General features: G+C 35.0%; 1 protein-coding gene across 1 annotated transcript in view; it reads left to right on the top strand.

Annotated features, from left to right (window-relative positions):
• The window catches only part of FSIP2 (fibrous sheath interacting protein 2), a 126,765-nt gene extending 110,363 nt beyond the window's left edge, over window positions 1-16,402 (top strand). The window contains exons 18-22 of the mRNA XM_067742370.1: window positions 278-378; window positions 7,564-7,610; window positions 10,715-10,758; window positions 13,962-14,031; window positions 16,237-16,402. Coding sequence (XP_067598471.1) covers window positions 278-378; window positions 7,564-7,610; window positions 10,715-10,758; window positions 13,962-14,031; window positions 16,237-16,373 — 399 coding nt within the window. The 3' untranslated portion in view covers window positions 16,374-16,402. The remainder of the gene's footprint in view (window positions 1-277; window positions 379-7,563; window positions 7,611-10,714; window positions 10,759-13,961; window positions 14,032-16,236) is intronic.
• The last annotated feature ends 1,396 nt before the right edge of the window (window positions 16,403-17,798 follow it).

The following is a 17,798-nucleotide window of genomic DNA, read 5'->3' as shown; positions in this document are numbered from 1 at the left end:
AGAAATGGAAAACTATATTCTTCAAAGTTTGTGCTAGGTTAATCTTTAATGTTTATTCAGACTTCAATATTATAATATAGATCATCTTTACTAGCCATTTCCAAAGAATTATTGGAAAGAGACCTTTTAATTAGAATTACAGTGTTCATCCATTTTTAATGTAATCTCTGAAACTTTTTCTAATAATAGTGTAGATTAGAGGGCAGAATATGCCAAGTATATGAGAAAGTGCATATCAAACGCTACTTTATATAACATATGGTTTGCACTTTTCCAGAAAGAAGAAAGAAACCATATTTCTGAGCCGACACATTACTTCATACACAGAATTATGAGTTCATCTTCATACAACCAAGAAGACCTGATTTCATCTGCTGGGTACATGAGATTAAAGCAATATAAAAATAGAAATATGAGATGAAAGTAATGCTTATGGGAAGAATGAGGTCTCTGGTAAAACTACGATTGGGCAAATATTCAGCCCTAGACCTTCCCTCACTCCTTATCCTTTTCTCCCTTGGCTCCCTACTGTGGACATTCCCTAAACCCTCTCCTTTCTATCTGATTCCCCATTTCTAGTTACTTGGCCTCTATGTTCTTCCTAGTATAGCAGTGTCTTGGATGAAGAATTTGCTAGTGTGTTTTGGTTTTGTTTTTTGTTTTTCTTACCTGGAAGATAGAGCAGATTCTATTGTGACCCAGTGCCTTTCAGCCCAAAGGGTTCCTGCTCAACTCTCTTTAAGTAACAAAATGTTCCAGTGTGTATAACTGCCTCTAAGAAGAATCCAAATAAGAGAGGGAGCAGTGTAAGCCGAAGCATTCAGGGATGAATTCTAGAAAGCAACTGAGTTTGATGTGGGCCTGTAAAGATGGACAGCATTTACATGAGGAGAAGGCAACCCAAGTTCGGATGACTATAGGAGGAAAGTCTGAACTATATGGCATTTATAGAGGACAGAGAGAAAAAGTACACTGTAGACTTGAAATCTAATTAATAACTGTATCTAAAACAATAACTATCTAAAACAGTTAGAACTTGTCTAAAATTATTCTTAAGTTTATAAGAATATTCATAACCTAGAAGAGGTAGCATTTCTATTGTGGGAGAAGCAATAGGTATAAATAGGAGAAAAATCTACCTGGTTATAATTTTTTCCCACTCAACATGATGGAATTGTTTCTTTTTGACACTGACACTATTTTGGGACATATTTTCCTGACCAATCATTGCCTCTTTTTTCCTGTGTAATGATTATATTAACATACAAAATTAGTAATGCAGGTACCTCTCTATTGTTTATATCAGTGGAGACAGAGGACACAGATAATACCAAATAAAAGATAATTTAGAGCAAGATAGCAGACCAAGAAACTGCACACCCTTATTTTCTTGTAGGAAGAAAAAATAGACAACTACACACTGCTAAAACAACTTTATAGGAGCTCTGGAAACCAGTCAAATAACTGCAGCAACCAAGGGAATGCCCAATCAAAGAAAAGCCACATTCAAAGTGGCAGGAAATTCCACACACTTTTACTTGTTTTTGCCCAACCCCCTTCTGCAACATAATGTGGCACAGTTGGGAAGAAATGGCCAATTCTCAGTTTTCTCTCTTGAGGTGGAAAGAGTAGATTGGAACTTGTTTGTAATGTTTGGGCCTATCTGTGGGCTGCCTGAGGGAATGTTTTCTGTCTCACCTGAATAGGAGCTCAAATTGGGAATGCTGGCATTGTTTGGGTCTAAGCCTAGAAGCCACTGAAGTCAGTAGATGGATGCCATGGTGCATGAAAATCACAAGGGACTGCAGATGCACAAACAGGTACCTGAGGGAAAGAGATTACAGGCAGGGGGAAACAATAAGATAGCTAAGGCCCTTAGAAGAAACATGATGAGACCCTTAGGAAATAAAACATTGAAAAGCAGGTCAGGAAAATGGAAGAAGGAAAAAAAAAAAGTACATACATAGGCCCAGAAGGACATATACCCAGAACAAAAGTAAGATTTGAAGGCTTTACCTCAGACTGTTCCCAAGGTTCAGAGTCCTACTAATTAGTGAAGGGCTTCTACAACAATCTCCAAAAACTGGAAGAGGTAGCTATTTCTTTAAATGCTCAAATTTCGACATAAGATCACAATGCATATTAATGAAAATAGGGCACATTTTAAGAAACCAAATAAATTCCCAGAAAATGTCCATGGAGAAGCACACGAATTAGACATACATGAAAAAGATTTTAAAATAACTGTCTTAAATATGTTCAAAAGCTACAGAAAAACACAGACAAAGAACTAAAGGAAATCAGGGGAAAAGTATATGAATAAAATACATATAAATAAAAACAAAGAGATAGAAACTAAAGAGGAACCAGAGAGAAATAACAGAAATTCTGGAGCTCAAAAATTCACTAGATGATTCAAGAGCAGACTCAATCAAGTTGAAGAAAGAATCAGTGAACTTGAACACAAGTCATTTGAAATTATTGAGTCTGAGCAGCAAAATAAAGACTGAACAAAGAGTGAACAGATTCTGTGGCACTTAATGGATACCTTCAAGCAGTGATATATACATATGTAAGTATATATATATATATATATATATATATATATATATATTTATATACACACCATGGTGAGTTCCAGAGAAGAGAGAGAGAAAGGGGCAGGGAGGTTATTTGAGGAAATAATGGCTAAAACCTCCTCATATTTGAAAAAGCATGAATATACAAATACAATAAGTTCAGTGAATTCTAAGTAGCATAAGCACTCAGAGACTACCTGAGACATCTTATAATCACAGTCATCAAAAGCCAAAGACAAAAAGAGAGTCTTGAAAGTGACAAGACAGAAATGACTTGTACAAGAGATCTCCATAAAGTTATCAGTAAAATTTTCAGAAGCAATCTTGCAGGATGGAAGGCAGTAGATTATATATTTAAAGGGCTAAAAGAAAGAAAACTATCAAGTGAGAACACTATAACCAGCAAAAAATACCCTTCAAAAATGAGAAAGAAATCAGAATATTCTAAGACAAAAACTAAAACAAAAAGCTGAGAAAGTTCATTACCATTAGACATGACTGCAAGAAACACTAAAAGAAGTTCTTCAAATTGAAAGTAAAAGATGCTAGACAGTAACTCAAAACCATATGAAAATATAAAACTCTCTAGTAAAGGTAAACACAGGGACAAATATAAAAACCAGTATTATAATAATTTCAGTTCATAATTCCACTTTTATTTTCTACAAGATTTAAAAAACACATAAAAATAATTATAAATTTATGCTGATGGGCATGGAATATATAAAGCCATAATTTGGGACGGTAATAACAAAGGGATGGGTGTTGATCTATAAAGGAGTAGAGTCTTTGTATGAAGTTGAGGTTAAATTGGTATCAATTTAAGATAGACTGTCATAACTTTAGAACATTATATGGAATCTGTGTGGTAACAAAGAAAATATAGAATATAAATGAAAGGAAATAAAAAGTAATCAAAATGCATCTCTGCAAAACCTCAACTGACACAAAGGAAGGCAGTAGTGGAGGAAATGAGGGATTACGTACCTCAATATAATAAAGGCCATATACGACAAACCTACAGCTAACATCATACTCAGTGAAAAGCTGAAAACATTTCCTCTAAGATCAGGAGCAAGACAAGGATGTCCAGTCTTGCACTTTTATTCAACATAGTTTTAAGAAAATAAAGCTACCATATTATCCTGCAATCTCACTCCTGGGCATATATCTGGAGAAAAACATGGTCCAAAAGGATACATGCACCCCAATATTCACTGCATCACTGTTTACAATAGCCAAGACATGGAAGCAACTTAAAAGTCCATCGACAGAGGAATGGATAAAGAAGATGTGGTACATATATACAATGGAATATTAGCCATAAAAAGGAACAAAATAGTGCCATTTGCAGAGACATGGAAGGACCTAGAGATGGTCATACAGATTGAAGTAAGTCAGAAAGAGAAAAACAAATATCATGTAATATCACTTATATGTGGAATCTAGAAAAATGTACAGATGAACTTACTGGCAAAGCAGAAATAGAGTCACATAAGTAGAGAACAAACTTATGGTTACCAAGGGGAGAAGGGTAGGGTGGGACTAATTGGGAGATTGGGATTGACATATATACACTACTATGTATAAAATAGGTGACTATTGAGAACATACTGTTTAGCACAGGGAACTCTACTCAATGATCTGTGGTGACCTAAATGGGAAGGAAATCTAAAAAGAGTGGTTATATGTATACGTATAACTGACTCACTTTGCTGTACAGCAGAAGCTAACAAAACATTGTAAAGCAACTATACTTCAATAAAAAAGAAAAAAGATCTTATAATAACAACCTAACATTACATCTTAAATACCTACCTAGAAAAAGAAAAATAAGCTAAACTCAAAACTATTAGATGGAAGGAAATAATAAAGATTAAAGTAGAGATAGACAAAATAAGAGAATACAAAAATAAAATCAGTGAAACCAAGAGTTGGTTCTTCAAAACATTGATAAAATTGACAAATTTTAGCTACATTGCCTAAGGAAAAAAAAAGAGAAGACTCAAATAGCTAAAATCATAAGTGAAAGAAGAGACATTATAACTGATTTTACAGAAATAAAAAGAATTATAAGAGTACTATGATTTTACAGAAGTAAAAAGAAGTATAAGAGTACTATTAACAATTGTATGCCAACAAATTGGATAATCTAAATGAAATAGACAAATTCCTAAAAACATGACCTACCAAGATTGATTCATGAAAAAATGGAAAAATCTGAAGAAACCTATAACTAGTAAAGAAATTGAATCAGTAATTAAGAAGCTCCTAACAAAGAAAAACTCAGGACCAGATGATTTCACTGGTGGATTGTAGCAAACATTTAAAGGGGAATTAAAACCAATCCTCCTCAAACTATTGATGTAAAGTAAACTTCCTCCAAAGAAAACAAGAAAAAACCTCTTCAAACTATTGATACAAAAATCTTCAACAAAATACTAGTAAACAGAATTCAATAGCAGATTAAAATGATTATACACTATGACTAAGGTTGATTTATCCCAGGAATACAAGGGAAGTTCAACATATGAGAATCAGTCAGTGTAACACAAGACATTAACAGGATGAAGGAAAAAGAAACACATTCTTATCTAAACTAATGCAGGAAAAACCATTTAACAAAATTCAACACCTTTTCATGATAATGACACTTAACAGACTAGAAATAAGAGCAAATTACATTGAAATAATAAAAGCCATATATGGAAAAACTACAACTAACATTATTGTACTCAGGGTGAAATTCTGAAAGATTTTCCTCTAAGCTCAGGAAAAAGACAAGGGTGCCCATTCTTATCACTTCTGTTGAGTATATTACCAGAAGTCCTAGCCAGAGCAATTAGGCAAGAAATAAAAGGCATCTAAATTGGATGAGAAGTAAAGTGAGCTCTGTTCACAGATGGCATTATCTTATATGTAGAAAACCCTAAAGATTCTATACAAAAAAGAAAGAAAACTCTTAGAACAAATAAATGAATTCATCAAAGTTGCTGGATATAGAATCAACACAGAAGAAGAAAATTGCATTTCTAAACACTTAACAATGAACAATCCAAAAACAAAGAAAAATTCAATCCGCACTAGTACCAAACAGAATATTTAGGAATGGACTTACCAAGCGGCAAAAGATTTGTACACTGAAAACTACAAAACATACCTAAAGGAAATTACAGGAGACACAGATTAATGGAAATAGGCCGTTAAGATTTCAGTATTACGCAAAGGATTCTACAGATTAAATGAATCCTTATAAAAATACTTAATGACCTTTTTCCGCAGGAGAAGAAAAAATTCATTCTAGAATTTATGTAGTATCTCAAAGGACTCCAAACAGCCAAAACAATCTTGAAAAGGAAGAACATACTTGGACTTCCTGATTTCAAAACTTACCACAGAGCTATGGTAATCAAAACAGTGTGGTGCTGACATGAAGACAGATATGTAGACCAATGGAATAGATAAAGAGCCCAGAAACAAATCCTTAATATATGGTCAAATAATTTTTGATAAGCATGCCAAGACCATCCAATGGAGAAAAAAAAGTCTTTTCAACAAACAGTGTTGGGAAAACTAGATAACCACACACAAACAAAAATGAAGTTAGACCCTTACCTTATATTGTGTATAAAAACTAATTCAAAATGGATCAAAAACCTACATAAAACTATAGAACTCTTATAAGAAAACATAGGGGGAAAGCCCATGACACTGGATTTGACAATAGTTTCTTGGATATGATACTAAAAGCACAAGCAGTAAAAGAAAAATTAGATAAGTTTGACTTAACCAAATTTAAAAACTTTTGTGCTTCAAAGGACAGAGTGAAAAGTTAGCACATAGAATGGGAGAAAATATTTGCAAGTCATATGTCTGATAAGGGATTACTATCCAGAATACATAAAGAACTCCTATAACTCAACAACAGCAAAAAACCAAACAACCTGATTAAAAATTGGGCAAGGGACTTGAATAGATACTTCTACAAAGAGGATGTACAAATGGGCAATAAGCACATGAAAAGATCCTCAACATCACTAATCATCAGGGAAATGCAAGTCAAAACCATGAGATGCTATTGCACACCCATTAGGATAACTATTATCAAAAAAATTTTCAAAAAATAACACGTTGGCAAGAATGTGAAGAAACTGGAACCCTTGTACAGTGCTGCTGGGAATTTAAAATGGTGCAGTCACTATGGAAAACAGTGTGAGAGTTTCTCTAAAAAGTTAAATATATAGAGTAACCATATGATCCAGCAATTCTACTTCCGGGTATATACCCCAAAGAATTGAAAACGGGGACTCAAGCAGATATTTTTACACTCATATTCATAGCATCATTATTCACAATAGCCAAATCATGGAAGCAGCACTAAGAGTACATTGATGGATGAATGGAAAAACAAAATATGGTACATACATTCAGTAGAATATTATTCAGTTTTAGAAAGGAAGAACATCCTGACACATGCTATATGTCACCTTGAAGACATTATGCTAAGTGAATAAGTCAGTCTCAAAATGACAAATATTATATGATTCCACTTATATGAGATACCTAAGTAGTCAAATCACGGAGGCAAAAGGTGAAGGTTGGTTCCAGGAGATGGAGAGAGAGGAATATGTGGTGTTAGTATTTAGGAGTACAGAGTTGCAATTGGGGAAAATGAAAAAGTTCTATAGACGAATGGTGGTGATGGTTGCACAATAATGTGAATGTACTCAAGCAAAGAACTGTACACTGAAAAATGGTTAAGATGGTAAATTTTGTGTTATGTGTATTTAACCAAAATTTTTTAAGTTGGGAAAAAAGAGTCAATTTATAAATAATTTGCATTCAATTTGGAAACTCAGTGATACACTCTTCCAGGTTTATTTCCATATGAAGAATGACTCAGAGATTGTTCTTTTACTTAACCAGTAATTTCTTGATTCATTAAATACACAAAAAAATTAAATATTTTTTTCTTTTGTTTTAGTGAGACTGAAGATTGTATGGCAGATAAAAGTACAAAAATTACGGAAGGTTGGAGTTTTGTATTTCTTGATTTAAAGTAGAAAGTATTCAAAAGGACACTCTACTGCTTTGATCAGTGTTTTTAGTTATCAAACCTGAAATTGATACTTTTTTTTTTCCTATGAGCTTATCTACTTTTAGAAATGATCCAGTACGACATCACACATGTGTTAAAATAAGTCAGCTAGTTTGTCTTATTAATGATTTTGGTCAAGAATATAGTATAATATGAATTTATATTTACCATGCTCCTGTGAGAAATATTCATAAAATCAGGGTATATCATGATAGTTTCTAGCTGAACCAGAACCCATGATACTAGGATTTAACAATTTCTTTGAGAAGTTATCCTTCATTTGTGCTTAACCCTATCAAAATGTACCCCAAAAAAGACTTTTAAAGCTAAATTTATTTGCTTAAATTTAAATATGGCTAGTATGGACCTCACTTTGTTGTTGTTTTTTTAATCTATAATTGTACTGACTGCTTAGAACATTTGTGTGATGACTGTTTGGCACTCTGTTGAAACCTCAGATGATTAATGTGGTTCTAACGATGGTAGCATGTCCAAGAGGTTGAGTGTCATGTTTACTATAAAGTGGCCTTGAAATTTGAACGACAGGTTTACCCTGGCTATTTCAAACATACAACTCACTTAGGTTGTTACTACAGAAACATATTCTCTCAACTTGGAAGTGGAAGTCATTTTTATTAAGATGGGATTCATAGAGTAACAGTAAGCATGCCAAAATTCTATAAATGTACCATAACCAGGGGTCAAAATAATCACTGTATGATTCCTGTATTATGGAATCCTAGGCTGCTAGAGTTAGACAGAAATCACTTACTATAACGCCCCTCATTGTTTACATGAGGAAACTCAAGCTCAAGATGAGAAAATGTCCAAGATTACTTTGAGTCAGAGGCGGAACACAGTCTAGATCCCAAGGCTCCTGACCCTAAATTCAGTGTTTTGTTTTTTCCAACTTTGTTGCAATTATCCAGCTTAATTCTTATATCCTTCAGTAATATTGCAGCTGTCCAATTCAATCGTTTATTCATTCATTCATTCAAAGATTTTACTGAGCACCTCCTTTGTGTTCTAAAATCCCATGTGTGAACAAAACTGAAAAAGTCCTTGATCTCAAAGAATTTACATTGTAACTTGAGGCAGGGCATCAAAGATAATTCCAAGTATAAGTATTTCCCATCTCATCTGGGACAAAAGCCAAAGAACTTACAGTGGCTTGCAAAACCATACATCATCTGGACATCACTCCAAACCCCTATTACCTCTCTAATCTCCTCCTCTGTTTCTTTCTGGCTCACCCTGCTCAGGCCTCACTGACCTTCTTGCTGTTCCTCAAATATTCCAGGAATTCAGGGTCTTTGCACTTGCTGATCCTCATGTAGTGCTCTTTCCTCTGTATCTACATTGCTCATTCCTCACCTTCAGAACTTTGCTCCAATGTCACCTTCTCAGTGACATCTTCTTTGACCACTTTTTGAAATTGTAACCTCATTCTCAAGATGGCACTGCATATTCCACTTCTTTGCTATTTTTCTCCCTAGCATTTATTACTATATGCCAGACTGTATGTTTTAATTAATTGTTTTTTCACTACCTCCCTCTAGAATGTAAGCTCCATGAAGATCACAGCTATATTCCCAAGAGCCTAAAACAGGCATATAGTAGGAGGAGTTAGTAAAATAGGAGCGACTATGGGAATCTAAGGAGGTTACACAAGAATTCTGTTTTGGTTATGTTAAGGTATTAGATATTAGATATTTAAGTTGAGGTGTCACATAAGCAATAGGATATTTCAGTCTGGAGTTCAGTGACAAGCTTAGGGTTGAACACATACATTCCTAATTTTAGTTTATAGTTTTATATAGAATATGGGAGAAAATCTCAAATAAATCTGAGTATGTTAGATCCTGAATTAGCAGGAATTTTTCTGTGACTCTTCATCAGAACAAATTCCTAGTATAATCCTGGAAAGTTGATAGCCATCTAACCTGGAAACATAAAAACTAGTGTTTGGAATAATAGTCCTGGTAGTAAACCCAAATGTCCTCAGTCATTTAAAAGCAAAAGTCAGTTCAGCTATATGTGATATAGAGTCAGACACTTCAGAAATATTATCAACCAACAATGAAATTTTACCAATTTTCTCAGATAAGTCAGATTATCAGCTCTTATCATATTTGAGTTAATTGAGGTTTTACTATTTTTTTCCAGAACCTACACTGCCCCAAAGGGTAATTCAGAGAGTAATCACATGTGTGGACTCTTGATGATCGCATGTCTATAAAATGCATCCTTTTTACGTATGAGATATCTCATTGAGTCCTCTTGAGTGACAGGCAGGAAGATAGTCTTATTCACATTCTACATAGGAGGAAACTGGGAGAGAAGTTAGATTAAATTTGCCAATATTCACACAGCTCTAAGTAGTGAAGCCAAGACTCAAACTCGGGTTTTCTGACTCCCTAACACGTTAGCTGGGGTCTTTATGAAACTTATCTCACAGTACCATTTCTACCTCCTTGGGTTGAATTCTTCTACTGGTGTCTTGACCTCACCTGAAATTTAGGTAACTTTTAGTTCTGTACAACTCCACAAGGTTTCTTCTTGGTATTGCCTCAAAATTCTCCTGATTTTCACTCAGAGTATTTCATAAGACCAGCACCTTCCTCTTTGTTCCAATTATCTGCTTTTAATTAGCTATGTAGAATCAAAGAGTGTTAAAGCTAGAAAGGCCCTTAGGAATCACCTACAGGGTAACTTCTCATTTTACATGTACAATGAATAGGCCTGTAGGGATTGAGTGGCCATGCATAGATGTATGCCTACTAAGTTACAGAATCTGCCTTACCTACTACATCACAATTCATCTTTCATAATTTCGAAAAGAAGGGCTAAGATATGCCACAGAATTCTAGCAATCTCACCTATTTCAGTTTTGTTCACATTGTCTGTACACTAAAAATAATAATAATTTCCTCTATCAGCCTAAATTATATGACTTTTTGGTGAAAAACAATAAGATCAGATTTGTGTCAACACTATTTATGCCTCAGAAAAAATACTATTTTTCCCCCCTCTACAGCAAGTTCTCGGGAACGAAGGCCAGAAAGTTCAAACAGTGTTAAGGTAAATATTTTTCAATATCCTCTAATTAGAATACATGGAGTCCAGGTGAACATAGCCCAATTTTCAAGGTCAAACCAGGGACTACGTGGTGCTATTTGAGAGGCATCAGGAAGCATTCCCCTATTTGCAATTTCTTCATGCTCAGATCTCTCCTCCTGGCTGAGACTTGTTGGTGGTACCCAAGAAATCCATTAGTTCTCACCTTAGGGTTAAGTTATCATTCCTTGCTTAAGTGCACTGGATAAGCCACCATTCCTCCCTAGCACCTAATTGCAATTCCATCCCTTAACCCTGTTACTGCAGTCTCTGGAGGAAATCTTAGAGGGAGTGAGTCACTTGGCCCTGCCTAGGGCAGGTAGACCCAAGTGAGGGACTTGGTGGAGGCAGGGAGGAAATACAAGCAAAAATGGAAGAGAGCAGTTTATAAGAAATAATTGCTGATTCCATCTATTTCTCTGTATTCCTAAGGACTGACTGTCTAAAGGCAGTTTTCCAAAAGGCCCAGCTGTTCTCCAGTGTAAACTCAGAAAGTGTCCTCTTTGCTAATCCTTTTCAGAAAGCTTCCAATGAGTGCTCAAGCTACAAATCCTCTTCTGTTTTGTTTGTTTCTTCACTCAATTTAATCCCATTTTTAAGCAAATCTCCCCAACCCCATGACATTATAGTCCATCGATTATCCAGTCACTTCTCATTATCAGAGTAATTTTCAGAACTACAACTCATACTTAAGATAACTTTTGCCACATATCTAAAGATGCTGGGTTAGTTCCTCACTCAACCTAATCTTCATTTTTGAACATAAACATCTATTTGACAACCTCAGGCTGCACTTAGGCCATATTTTCCAAGTAAAATCATATGGCACTAAAGGGGAGACAATGATTCTCTAGTCTGATGACAGGCCATTCCTTGTGCCAAAGTGAATTGCAGGCTAATCTGGACCCTTTTGGTTCTTGCTCTTTTCCTTGCTTACTGCTTTTTCCATGGTAAAACTATAACTAAAGTTGTTATTCAGTCCAGTTCTGAGTAAGGTGGAGTAATAAGCACATTCCACCTGTATCTCTCACTGATTAAAACTAAAAACTTTGGACAACTACTGAGGGTTCTGAAAAGTAAATAATAGAAGGAGTTTGAGGAGGGAAATCAAAACTCAGAAAATAATACCATTATGAGTTTCCTGCGTTTTTTCCTCTCACATCTCCTAGCAATGACCCAGGGCAGTTCAAATCCTGTAATTATATAGAGGGAATGGATAAAATAAGAAAGCTCCAAGAGAATCCACTGCTCTCTTACCAGAATTAGGAATAAGTTCCTATGAAATGGAAAATAGGGAAGCCCACTTTTTCCCCCTCTTCTGCCCCTGCCACAAGGTAAGTTTCAGCCATGAAGCTACACAACAATGGCAGCAAAGGCTGTGAGGCACTTAGGACTGAAAGAAAATCCTTCTGACCAGAGGAATTAGGAAAAAGGCTCCAGTAACCTGAAGGACATTAGGGGGAAACGTGCTACTTTTTTCTCTGCTTTCTCTTGTTAATTTACCCCAGACGTGGATACAGTCATGGGATGTGAGAGACAGCACACAGGAAGGCTAGAAGCACACAGCATTCCAGGCATAGAACCAGAAAAGGGGACTGTTGAGCGTCAGAGACACTAAAAGAAATCAAAGAGAGGAGGGATATCAAAAAAGGAATCCCTCCAAATCTGTTTATAAATTGTCTCCTGAGATGTGCATGCCAGGAACTGACCTGAAGTTCTATAGACAAAAGACTATGAGAACTTGAACTACAGTCTTAATAGTGGTATAGACTAAAAAATAACACCAAGACTTTGAAAACTGAACTTACATTGGAACCACAGCCATAGAAGGCAGAGTAGGATGTGTGGTCTGAAACTTAATGGGTTAATTATGTACTTTAAAAAAATCAACCTTCTACAAAGAATTTTAACAGTTCTTAGAATCACATACATTGTTTAAAATGCTCAGGATACAATCCAATATTACTTAACATACAAAGAACTAAGACAATGTCTACAACTTTCAAGGGAAAGGACAAGAGATGCCAACTCCAACATAGCCAAGATTTTGAAATTTTCAGACAAAAACCTTAAGTGATTTTAACAATGTTCCACGAAGTAATAGCAAATACTCCTGAATCTAATGCAACGCTAGAAGTTCTTAGCAGAACTTAAGTATATTACTCATCTCATAAGTAGGGAGCATCTGCTCCCTACTTATAGATTAGGGCTTATCAACTCTAATTCTCACAAATTAGAGCCATGATTTTTTTTAATATCAATATCTGCCCCACCCTCAAGGATTTCAATTCCAGTGGTGGTATGGGACCCAGGTATTCATATTTTTTAAAAATTTTCCACAGATAACTCTGTGAAGCCAATGCCGAGAATAAATTCTTTAGGTAGTCTCTGCTCCATTTTATTCTTCAGGCATCCTGTTCAAAATATTTCAATACATAAACTACCTCAAGTCCTTTTGGAGGAATTGTGGTAAAACTCATTAATATCTGGTAGTCTTTACATAATCTATATACAATACATTTTATGTTACATGTATTTAGCCTCACTTCATTGACTTTTTTACTTTTTAAATTTCTAGCATTATAGAATAGTTACAGTGAAGCCCAGGTACCTGTTCCAGGCTATTTTATGCCTTTCTGGGAAAATTGCTCCCTTTGCATTCAAAGATATGATAAAGACGTACAGAGTAAAACCAGTACCTGAGCCATGTTCCTGGCCCTAGCTCCACACACCTACTTTACTTCTCTAGATTCCAAAATTGCTAAAATTTCCATAAAAGGAAATTGGGCTTATATAGTAAACATCCATTTTCCTTCTCTTATCTCTATTATCAGAAAAGAATTTATAACTTACTTCTCACTCCAATTCATCCAAAAGGGGAGGGGGGAGAGACAGAGCTGACATTTTTTGTCACTTTTAACATGCCTGAACCTTTAATCATCATTTGGTAGCCAAGGCCCATATCTATGAAAAGGGTCAATCCTAGCCATCATAATTGGCAAAACGTATGAGTCTAAGTCTCAGAGAATAATTATTTGTGACTGCAGAACACAGAAATTATATAAAATGCTGTAATGATTGTGCTACATCTCTTGAGGATTTCTAGGTATCTCTAGTGTGTAGTATCCAACAAAAGATCGAGTCAATACTTTGTTTTGTCTTGGCAGTTTACCACCATATTTGAAGGAAACAAGAATATTCTTGGTAGTGTGAATTCCTCAAAAGAAGTCATTTCAGGTACAAAATATACTATCCTTTTAACATTACTCCTAGAATGGGTAGTTTCTCCCTTGCAGTATTGACATGTATTATCAATATGAGATTGCTATATATAAAAATATAAATAGTAAGATATTATTTCCATTTGCAGTTTTCTATGCAATTCTTAAACCAAAGGAGTAATAGATAACAGAACTAATGTTGAACAGGTATCAGCTATCTTCATTTTACTAAAGAGAAAGTGAGAGTAGGTTACTCAAGGTCACCCCAAGCTAGTAAGCTGCAGAGCTGGGATTCAAATAACAGATCTGCCCGACTTCAAAGCCTAAGCTCATTCAACATGACCACAATTCACATAATCAAATGTTCACAGGAGCTAGGTAGGTAAAAAACAAGAGCAGTATTTTGAGCAGGGGTCTGTGGTCCACTGGAGATGGCATGCCCCATTTAAAGAAGGGAGCTGTTACTCAGGTCCAGTCATTGGCATGCTGGATTGTTGCCAGGACTTCTAATTCAGGTTCTAGCATTTTTCAAAGAAACTGGAAATGGAAGTTCTATGTGAAAATTCCTGACTTTCAGGTTTTATCAAGTAATGCAAAACACTTTATGGACCAAACCAAACTTGTTCATATCTCCTACACCGTATTATATTCCCTCTGCAAGTCTTAGAGCCCTAATTTACAAATGAGAAAATGTAGGTAAATAACTGGCTGAGGTTATACAGCCAACAAATGGAGAGCTTTTAGGGCTCAAAAACATATCTTCTGACTCTGACCCAACATTCTTTCTTCCCTCTACATTGTGGTTCCATAGAGTTGCCATTGCATCCCAGAATTATGTCCTCAATGACAAAGATAGCTTAAAGTTTTACTGCGAAAAGAGCTATTAACTGATAAGCACAAGCATTCACTATTCTCTCTGGGGATGATGCTATTAACCTAGGACACCAGCAACCCACCAGTCTTCTAATAGTGAATATGGATTTGGGCAGTGTCTTCATTGTGTTTCTAGGAACTGCTTTATACTGGAACCACCCAGAATACTTTTTAACAATGGACCATCTCTAGCTGGCTAAGTTAGCATCTTAGAGTAATGATGCCCAGGAATCTGCATTTTTAACAAGGCCACCAAGTTTTCAGAACATTAACTCTTACCTCTCCAACAAGAATTTCAGAAGCCTTGTATCAGTGCCTTGGTCGTGTTAGTAAAAGTTTTATCTTGCCTTTTCAGAATATACATCTTTCTCTTTCATTCATGCTTTTGTCTTATCTGCTGCAGATTTTGGCTTTTTCCTTTTTATAGCACAGTAAAAACCTAAACATACATTTTTATTCTTTATTCTGTTGGCTTTCTTAGTTTTAAATCTGCTGTTGGCTATCTTAGCTTTAACAATAGAAGATTACCTTGCTAGAAAAGACAAATCTAGGTAACTGCAAGAGGTATAGTCATGAACTTTGGCATGTACTGAAATTAAGAAAAGATGGGCTTTTACTATCATGTGTGTTTTCATGTCCTATCACATCCTATCATAAAGTTTCAGAGAAGTACATATTTACTTGTCTTTACATGTAAAATATTCATTTTGTTAAATTATAATATATTCTGAGAGTCCATGCCCTGAAGAGTGGTATAGAAAAATGAATCCAAATGGAAATTTTTATTATCTATACAGTCTTCTGTTACATGACAAAAAATAAAAAATACTTGAAGTTATCAACTAAAAGTTTACCCAAAGTGGTGAGAAATTATAGCAGTTTTAATGCACTTCTGTTTTCAAGTGAACACTCTGAAATAGACACCCTCACTGTATAGCGCTGAAAGTTACTTTCCCTTGTGAGTTTAGCTCATCAGACTTTTTCAGAGGTTTTTCTGCTAGAAAAAGAAAGGTATTCTTTGTACACCTGATTAACGAAATATCAGAGTGCAGCATTTAATAATGCCATGAGAGAAAGCTGTTCCCTTTCCAAGCTTGGCCACTCCTCATGTGACCTTAGGCAAGGTTTCTGACCTCACCAAGATTCATATACAAAAATGGAGATATTTTCCCTGTTTCCTTCACAGGAGTGTTGGAAGAATCCAATCAAAAGAATCTTTCTTTTTTAATCCCATAAATTATTCTATAAATGTCAGTTTTTGAATTCTAAATCATTAATTGTATAGTATGGCTGCCTCAACTAGAATGTCTAATAATTATGTATACTACTTTTGTTGCTTTGTCCACAGAAACTCCGAAGGCTCGTATTCCTAAACAAGGATCTAAAATGCTGGCAAAGATATCTTCAGCTCTGTCAAAGGTGTTTTCTCGAACTAACACCAATATTTCCAAATCTTCCTCACCACCTCGCCAGGACAAGCACTGAAGTTTCTACACCTGATATAACTATGCTTACTTCCCTTAGAAAATAAAATATTTTTTAAAACATAACATAGTGTCCTGTAAGATGATTCTTGTAATGCTGAGCAAAATATTAAAAGCAAGAGAAGTATATTAGAGACCTGGGTGAGAGAAAGTTTTGATAATGCTTTTGATAAGCATTTTGGTATAAGAAGATGCTGAGTGCTAGTATTATTCAATACAAACATGCCATGAAGATAAAGAGACAAAAAGTGTACCTAGTAAACCAGTTAGTCCTCATTACCCATCAGAAAATGAACTTGAATTTTTCCTGTTAAATTTTTAGAGGGTATGTTCACCAAAATAGTTAGCAAACTGAGATGAAACTCAAGTTTAATTCTATGACACAGCTATGAAACTGATTGGTTCACTATAAAAGATGTATTTGGATGTTCAAATAAAAGTATCTATACCACCTGCAGATAAAATTTCATCAGTTTATAAAACACCTCCCCAAAAGATCCAACTATGGATAAAGCACCATCAAGAAGTAAAGAATTATTGTGCATAAAATATTATATATACATAAAAAGACCCCGTGACTAAAAAACCCTTTTCTGACAAGGTACATTTTGTGGATAAAATACCATCAATACATAAATTGTTGGTCAATAGTTATTAAATCCTTTATATAGATACCTTATATGAATATAGATATAAAGATTCTATTTGTGAGAACATAAAAAGCACTGAGGAAAACTTAACAAGATGGACAGCTAGTGCTATCTATTTTTTCAAAATCAGTTAACTTGCTACTTTGTGACATGGATCCAACTTCGTTCAGCATGTTTGCCTCTAGATTCTAAAAGTCTTGTTTAAAAGATAAAAAAGGTGGACCAAACAGTAAAGAATTTCAGTCATCATCACTATCTACCCTAATGCTGACTCACACATTTTTAGAGAATGTGGTACCTTTTATCTATAATCTTCTTGACAGTAGCCAGCGCTAAAGCAGAAACATCTGAGAAAATTTTGTTTCACAAAATTGGATTTCCTTTAATAAAGTTAGTCAGTGAGGTTATAACAGATAGCTCCAGAGGGAAAAAATGTAATTATAAAGAATTTTTACATTCCAGTGATGATGAAGCTACTCAATTAGTAATGTAGTCTATTTATAATAATCTCTGATAAATTATTTGATCTCAAAGATCATACAAAATGATGTACCCTATAGATGTAGACCTTTTCAAAAATGATAGTTGATGAGAAATGACTGGCAGTCCAGATCAAAACAATTTTCAGGAGAACTAATTCTTCCAGTGTGCATAAATTGACAGTGGTATTGAAAGTATCCTTACAGATGTCGTCCAAACAAACCACTGATGCTCCCCAGCTTCAGAAATCACATACTTTTAGGTTGCCTTTTAACATAACAGAAGATTTTAGTGTA

The sequence above is a fragment of the Pseudorca crassidens genome, chromosome 6 (assembly GCF_039906515.1).
Source record: "Pseudorca crassidens isolate mPseCra1 chromosome 6, mPseCra1.hap1, whole genome shotgun sequence".
Taxonomy (NCBI): Eukaryota; Metazoa; Chordata; class Mammalia; order Artiodactyla; family Delphinidae; genus Pseudorca; species Pseudorca crassidens.
Note: the sequence above shows the minus strand (reverse complement) of the source record. Positions and strands in the feature narration are given on the sequence as shown.